Source organism: Crassostrea angulata, chromosome 3, assembly GCF_025612915.1.
Source record: "Crassostrea angulata isolate pt1a10 chromosome 3, ASM2561291v2, whole genome shotgun sequence".
NCBI lineage: Eukaryota > Metazoa > Mollusca > Bivalvia > Ostreida > Ostreidae > Magallana > Magallana angulata.
The window spans coordinates 14,586,168-14,594,798 of record NC_069113.1 but is presented as its reverse complement, the minus strand read 5'-3'; the positions used below and the strand labels follow the sequence as shown (position 1 = coordinate 14,594,798).

At 32.3% G+C, this 8,631-nt stretch overlaps 1 protein-coding gene across 1 annotated transcript; it reads left to right on the top strand.

Annotated features, from left to right (window-relative positions):
- Window positions 1-3,586: 3,586 nt before the first annotated feature.
- On the top strand, window positions 3,587-8,511 carry LOC128177818 (uncharacterized). Its single transcript, XM_052844688.1, has 4 exons — window positions 3,587-3,743; window positions 3,857-4,198; window positions 7,060-7,164; window positions 7,276-8,511. The coding sequence occupies exons 2-4, from the start codon at window positions 3,858-3,860 to the stop codon at window positions 7,445-7,447; spliced, it is 618 nt and encodes a 205-aa protein (XP_052700648.1). The 5' UTR covers window positions 3,587-3,743; window position 3,857; the 3' UTR covers window positions 7,448-8,511.
- Window positions 8,512-8,631: the final 120 nt, after the last annotated feature.

The following is an 8,631-nucleotide window of genomic DNA, read 5'->3' as shown; positions in this document are numbered from 1 at the left end:
TATTAAATTACACAGCTTATTTAAAAATGTAAAATATTCTTCATTCCGAAAAAAATAATAAAATTAAATGGCTTTATTTCATCTTTAAAGGGGCATGTTTACGATTTTGGTCAAAAAGTATTTTTCCGATTTTATTGTTTACGATGCTTCAGTATGGCATTTTTAATAGGCAACCAAAATTTGAGTGTCTTTTGTTGAGTTATTTAAGCGAGTTACAGAGCTTACAATTCTTTACTATGGAAACAAAAAATTTGTTTACATTTTGAATGCTGAAGGTAAAATTCCAGTTTCAGACCAAAAATGAATGTGTTAAACGTTATGAACTGTTTATTTATGCTTAAAATAAAAAAAAAGATTGACAATTTTTTTTTATTTGCATAAGTATTGAACATATGTAAACAAAAGCAGGGTACGAGCCTTGTTTACATGACAAAGAATTGTGAGCCCTGTATCGTGCTTATAACTCTACGAATGACTCTCAAATTTCATTTGATCATTAGAAATGCATTCTTAAAGTATTGTAAATAATATAATCAGAAAAAAAGAATGTTTCCACAGACCATTTCCCTTTAAATTAATTATAAACATTGCAGGATGGGGGGGGGGGGAGGGTCCAGTTGGCTTTAAAGGATGAGATTGGGATACATGTAATATTTTTAGGGCTACTTTAAAAGCATGAGTTTTTTTTTCTTAATACAAAGATAAAACTACGCCGTACAATATAGGGTTCCTCGTCGTCTAATAAATCAATTGAAGCGTCATGCCAGTTCCTGAGAGGCAAAGAATCTGAACTATTAAAGATTAAAAAGAATATGAATACAAAGCTTTATTTAACAATGATACAACGAAATCTGAAGTATAATTATGTTTTGATAATCACAATTCTAAATATTTTTTATTGGATCTTGGGTAGACTTTGCAATAGACAGAATCTGTCATCTATAGATAAAGGAACGTAGTAACCTGAAATACATACAAGTCAGGTAACAATAAGTGATAATTTTCAATACATGCACAAGAATTTTATTGTGTCTTCATTCATATATACATATAAAATACATATATCATTGTACATGTATTAAGTGGACTTGTACATGCATTAAGTGGACATTACAATTGTCATAAGTGGGGATCTTCCATTTGGAGTGTCTGTCCTTAGAAAGGTTTTGACCGCCATGATGATTCAAACATATTTTAGTATCCATGGGATTATGACTAGGAAATAAGGAATAGATCAGCAATGAGTTTTCGGTGTAACGAGAGACTTAAATCATTTGTCGGGTTGTCGAGGATGTCATTTGTTATTACATTGGTATTTAGCAAGGGGCAGTGTTATGAGTTTGCCTAAACATGGATGACACATAGTGTGTCATTCATTGTTTGATGATCGCATAAAGAATTACTTAGTGTAGAAACATACAAGCATAAAAAACTACACAAACAAAATACATGTAAAATATCAGCTTACCATACCGATATGTCCCGCTTAAATTGTTTTATTTGTTAGTTCCAAGTTACAATGAAGTTTTATTGACTTCAGTTTGTAAAACAGTAGAAAGACAGAAGAATCGGCTTTTAACAGACTGTTGATTGATATCAATATATAATAATATATATGTAGTTATCTATTATTTCAAATGAATACAAGTATATGTCGAGCACTTTTGTTTCATCTACCGAAGGTTCTGTTGTTTTCCCTGTGTTTGAAGCCTTATACTTGAATGTGCCAATGTATCAAGTAGGCTTCGCATGTTATCCAATCAATTTGACTATCAATAAGATATGCTTAAAATAAAAAAAATCTACATTATCTTTATTAACAGTAAGGATAAAATTCAGTTATATTTAAATGACCAATTACATCGTTCTTATCAAATTGAGGAAATATCTTTTAAAAAACTTTTATTTAAAAGTTTTAAGTTCATTTTTTTTAAAATATCACTTTTTGGTAAAAGACAGCACGAGACAAAAGTAATACGAGGCATAATGTCCCCGACATTAGCACACTGAAAACAAACTTATCAAGGTCTCCCAATTGGTTTGGCCTGCTAATTAATAATAAATTACCTGTGCGATTGTAACTCTTCCTAAATGCTGTGTTCCTATTGTTTCAATGATCAGCTGTTTAACAAGGAAACTGACCGTGAAATGATATTTTAATTTACAAAACCCATTCTCTTTATGAATAAAAAAAACAGGTGGGTAAACCCCTCGATGTCGGTCTAATTTATTATTCACCAATGGTATTCGATGTGCTAATTCTACAGTAGATATAGCATTAAAATCTAATTTTAGAAAAATAAGGATTAAGGTCAATATTTGAAAAAAAAAAATTTGGGGGGGGGGGGGGCACTTAAATGATGAGAAAATGTATTATATGTATGTTCATATCAACTTGGCTATTTAAAAACATTTTCTTTTGCCAAAAAATCAGTTTATTTGCCTCAATTTTTCGGCTGTTGAAATAGTATTACTGTATAAAAATAATTGCAGTTAAACAGTTCCAGATAACTTTAAAAACTACATGTAATAGCAAATATAAGAGCGTTTTACAAATTGACTGATAGGCACATACAAGAGTTTGTTGCAGATGCTTTGATACAAGTTGTATAATCTTTATGTTTTATGACCCAGTTCTAAGAACAGAGCGCATGTGACGGATGAAAAATTAGGTTACAATGATATGCACAAAGCAAATCCGAACATCACAAAGTCATGTGTAAAATGACCATTCATCTACTCTCCGTATATACAGTTATATTTATCACGCAGCGTCATTTTGAGATACAAGGGCCATCTTTGTTCAAAACGAAGGGGATTTTGTGGTAGCTTGCAAAATACCCCGTTACAAATTTTCTATTTCATCCTGTGACGTATTTTTTTTCAAATATAGGCGATGTGTCTTCTGACGTAGCAAAAACTTCAACCAATTGTTGTGACATTGCTCTTTTTTTTCGTTTATCTCTTGACACTTTATCAAGGTGATCATTAATTACGGAATTCAGTCAGTGTATATAAATAACCTGCTTCTCTTAATTAAACAGAAGTTAACAACTGGATATCTTCTGAAACATATGCAAGTATGTGATCATTTTTTATTTTTGCATTGAAATAACCTTAATTGACGAATAAACTTTATAAAGGTAATCAGCATTTTAAAAATATAAATAAAACATTCACAACAGGTGTAAATATATAATAATTTTCGTGGTAATTATTTGCACTAGAAGAAAAAAATCACCAAAGTGTTTTTATTTCTTATTATATCTATATCCAGGCCTACACGTGCCACAGAGCGTGTCTAATTGTCAAACATTCGCTCAAAAAATTAAATTAAAAAAATGTATAAAGTTTTTTTTTTTTTAATTTTGCGTAACAAAATTTCAATCCCTCTTTAAGGACCATGTACGCTCGCTATAGTTTTGTGACATTTATTTGTCGTACAAAAAACTCGACCACAGTTGTCTCTTTAGTATGCATGATGCGTTCGTCAGGTTTGTAGTCCAACCTTTTTTCTGCCGTCAAGGTGTGGATTAATAAAAGGACAGGTAGATGGCAGATCAATAGTTGCCGATCAGCCCCGAGAGTCAGGCCACACTCCGCTCTTTCTCTGACTGCATACAATGTCTTAATAGGAAACTTGCTCTCCTCGCGATCTTTCTTTTCACCAGCCGTGGTTTAACTACATTTTGTATAGTGTTAATTAAATACCCATCAAAATAGAAATCGTCCAAACAAATCAGGTAAAAGAAAATAGTAATTTTTTATTTAATCATTTTGCTTTACTTTTAAAAAAAATGCTTTTTAGCTTTTAAGAGGACATTAACGCCAATGCATTTTGTGTCTTTTTTTTCAGAATGGACTCAAAGTACTTCCGCTATTTCGTGTTATTATTGGGATACTTCTCCTGCGTAAACTTTACTGTCACCGGGACCCACCAGACTTACCACAGCATTCTTAGGAGGATCAACCCATTCCAAAGAATGTGCCTCTGTAACCGGTGGACGCGGAGACTCCAATTAGACCGAATGATTCTAGAATTGTACCCTGGACTGTTCAATACACAGAAGAGTCTCCGCTTTATGCCCGTGGTCAAGCCCGTGGGTGAAGGGTCACATGTACATGGCACGGGTTCCTATGTAGGAAATACTGTCGGAAATCTAAACGGGAAACCGGAAACACAGTCCTGTTGTGGAACGTAAGTGATTTCCGGATTTTTTTCTTTCCACATTTTCAATTACAATGTAGTTATTTAGTGGGAGATAATTTAGCTTTCAATGACATGGAATATAGTTATTAATTACTTATCATTTAATTTTTTTTTCTTGTCGGCATTCAAATGTCAATTATTGCAAAATCATGACATTGTTCAACTGATGATACATTTGGGTGTATCTATAACTTCCTTTTCGCGCATTTTAAATTAAATTGCTAATCTCAAAACCCCCTTGTTTATGGTATGTTCAATAACAGACCACAAACATGAATAATACATATGTAAACAACAAAGTCAATTGAACAGGATGATCCTACAAATTTCATTTTACGCTTTTTCCGCGAAAGATTGCGCATTTGTTTACCAAATATCTCTTTTTAAAAACCTAGAGGAAGAGGTCGTGAATAATTACAGCAAATTCTTGCTCCTCCGACATCTCTTGCTGTGACTGCTTCACCGCAACATCTGTTTAATTGGAAAACAGTACAACTTGTAGTCGTAGTTGTAAGATCTCGCAAAGTCTTGAAACGCAAAATTTTTTTTTACCTTGTCTGATATGTAATCTACACCCATAGAAAGAATGATTCACATTTTTTTTTATATGTGGAGAGAGCGAGAGAGAGAGAGAGAGAGAGAGAGAGAGAGAGAGAGAGAGAGAGAGAGAGAGAGAACGAATGGTGTTTGGTGTAATTAATTTCAATATATAATTTTTCAAAAAGTATGAAAAGCATAGCATAAGTGATAATGAAATTATCTACAATGACAAACCATGAGATTACTACCATTCAAATGTAAAATAAACTTCAAGTAAAAAAGAGTGTAACTTTCTATATGCTGCTAAGACTAGTATCTTTGCCTACTTTAAATTTGACATTACAAATCGCACATTTGTTGACTGTGCACTTAAACAGCCATTAAACATTCTTGAGTTAGATTCCAAAGTATTGTTGACCGCGAATTATTGTTATTTCAGTGCGAATTCTCTTTTTTTAGAACGTCACAGTTTTAGGATTAATTAAGATCCTATACCAACTAATAAAAAACCCAGGGTTCACTCGATGACACAAGTAATTAAAATCTCGACCTGTCCTACCTACATTATTTATTGATCAAATTTTCAAGAATAAAAAATGCAGAAGGGCAATTTCCTTTCCAGTTTATAGCTCCCTGTAGGTATTCATTACAGCCATAAATGAGACCCGTCAGGATTTTTTATATTTTAATTTCTCTAGACCTGCTCCATTCTAAATTGTCCTATTTTAGTCATTTATTTACTCCAAAATCTGTCAACAGGAAGCGTAAAGTGCACGAAATAAATAAATTTAATTATACTTGTTTATTCATTATTATCAAATACATGTAAATTATGATTCCTTAAATAAACTGCTTGATATATTTAGTTGTATGCAAATGCCGTCCTCTACATAAATTTATTTATGTCGTGGTCAAAATTCATGCAGTATATCAAGAATCTAGAAATGTTTTGTAAAGGAAATCCCATCCCCCCACTTCTTGTATTTGATTTTTTGAAAAATTAATTGAAATTAATAATAACAATGAACTACATATACATGTACCACTAAATTATAAAGTCATACTGATATATACATCAAATGTATTGTTCTTATCTTTTTCTTTATCAAAGCTCCGATTATGTTGTGTGCATGATAAAAAAAATGTTTATACTGAATCAACAAATACATTTATATGCAAATTTGCCATATTAATTGTTCAAAATGTCTAAATTAATACATTTACCCCTTAATTTAGTACGGACTGATCATGAAATTTTATTCCTTAATTCGAAACTATTCTTGAAATTAAGTTTTATATAATATTTCTATTGAAAATTTAGCAATGCATAGAATGATTTACAATTGAATAGTTTGAAATCATCAGCTTTAAATCATTTGTTATGCGTTTGATACTCAGCTATTTTTGCTGAGAGTCAAATCTTTAAATTCGATTGACGCGTGCTTCTGTGTTTAAATTTAGCGTATAATGCAAATCCCGTGAAAGAATGTCTTTGAAGAACCTTGATATGTAGTAAGAATTTATATAAAACAAGTGACCAGGCTGACCTAACACTAAATGACCCGTTGATTTACTGGGACATATGTACTGAAATTCAGCAGTCTGATACAAACTTAAGGTACATTACCATCTCATTAGGTGCGGTCTGCATGCTGATCAGGGCGATTGGCATGCCACCTTAAATATTAATGCCGTGTATTGTCCTTAAACTCCCTGTTATTGAAATGTTCAAACATTATTGCTTCTTTTGATATTATTTTTTGCCTCTTAAAAACAGTCATTTTTTCCCAACGATTTGTTACCCCTCCCTCTTTTTAGATAACTTAATTTTTAAAGTTCCGTTTTGTTTTGAATAATCAGCATTTGATTTGTGCAATCGTCAAAAGAAATTATTCATTTCAACTTTATTCACAATATTTAATCGATACGATGTTGAAAAGAAATAAAGTTATTGCTGCTTTTATCATAATAAACTAGAATTAAATATAGAAACGACCACAATATATTATTGTTTGAATAAAGGTGCGTTCAATTTTGATTGATTATAAACGCTAAAACACAAGTAATGTTTTCCGCATTTCAACAATGTGCTTTCTGTTTTCGAATGGACTAAGATATTTTTCGAGGTCTTAAAACCTTTCATAGTGGGTGTTTTTTCACTGTCATCGCCAAGATATTTTAAAAATAGAACTATGAATGTTGTACATTTACATGTATATGGATATATTTCCGCTGATAACATTTTTATTAATCATTAAAAAGAAGTTTTAAAGAATAAAGATTGAACGTATTTCTGTATTGTTTTGTAGAAATTATGCATATGAGATACTCAACAAAACCAAGGAGAGTGGACGAGAGCTTAGGGTGGTTCACTTTGATCATCAATACCAGTTTGTGCCCGTCGGCCGCTGCGAGTAAATATCCGAACACATTTTTAACACCAATATGTACAATTTTGATACAGACAGTTTGCACTTTTTTTTAGTATATGATTACCTAATATGATGCAATGTTCATTATTTCAGATCTACCACGCCCGGGCAGTGTGGTCGAGGATCGTGTTTACAAATGTACAGACATTATTGGATGCTAGTGTGGGATGACGACTTGTCTCATTTCCCGCCAGTCAAATTCATCCCCGTGGAAATTCCATCCCACTGCGAGTGTGTAAATGTAGGAAAAGGACAGAAAACATAGAGCCGCAAATAAATGACACATTGCTAACAACCCAGCTTTCAACATGACCAATGGTCATGTGTTCGAAGACAACAGACTGTCCAATAGTGTGACTATGTTAGCAAAATTCTGACCAATAGTGTGCTAGTATTTGTCATCATTGACAACGTACTAGAAGACAGCGGGACAGGCTTCACTGCAATAAACCCACGAAATGTGATTACTCTGCACTTTAACTCTTCCGAGATAACAAGAGTCTACCGTTCATATTTTGACCTTTACTTTTTTGTTGTGGTGAACTTCCTGGCGCATGTCAATTCACTTGAACATTTCCGTCGGCTGCTAACCATGAATGGTAGTTTTTTTTAATGATTTTATAAGGAGAGTTGCGTTCTTAGGCTGTATTTGTGATCAGAAATTACGACATGACGTTTTCTCTATACAAGTCTGTGCCTGAAAAATGAATCTGAATAATTTAGTATTTTTCCCCCAGTGACAATAATTTATTTTGTTGGGCGTTTATCATCAATGTCTTTATCTACGAAGTTTTGTCGATTCATTCCTTGTCGATAAATCTGGCCATGTTGTCATTTAACAGGAGTTTGGCGTGTCGACAAAATAATTACACATTCAAATCACTCTGCCATCAACAATTTCGTTTGATGAATAGCAAATGTAAGATAAGTTTCATTGCATCAATGTGCGTATTTCTTTCTTTCTTCTTATTTTTTTTTTTGAGTTTAATGTTAATATATATACATGTACTAATTCTACACCTGATGTATGTAATGATATGTTTCTTTTTTGCGCTGGGTGCTTAAGCACCATTTTTTATGCTTATAATGCTATTTACTTAGTTTATTATATATGATAAACTTGTGATGTTCAAATTTATATGAAAAACATGTTACTCTACGATGAAAAAACACAATAAAATGCTAAATAAATGGTTGAACATAAAATAGCACGCCTAGTCATTTGTAAAAGAAATAAAGAATGCATCAATATCCGTTTTAGTTGCAGCATGTAAGTCAAGCAATTTGTTTTTGATAAGCAGAAATATAAAACTGAAAATTGGCCATTCATCAGAAAATATTTAAAAAGAGGTGGGGGGGGGGGGGGGAGAGGTAAAATCACAACCCGAACGTAACACAAATTTTTGCAATTCCAAATATTGACAAATTTTTGCAATTCCAAATATTGAC

Coding starts and splice junctions, on each gene's coding strand:
- LOC128177818 (XM_052844688.1), top strand. CDS start 3,858: ATGGACTCAAAGTACTTCCGCTATTTCGTGTTATTATTGGGATACTTC. Junction 4,199..7,059: donor ACACAGTCCTGTTGTGGAAC/GTAAGTGATTTC, acceptor ATTGTTTTGTAG/AAATTATGCATATGAGATAC. Junction 7,165..7,275: donor GTGCCCGTCGGCCGCTGCGA/GTAAATATCCGA, acceptor TCATTATTTCAG/ATCTACCACGCCCGGGCAGT.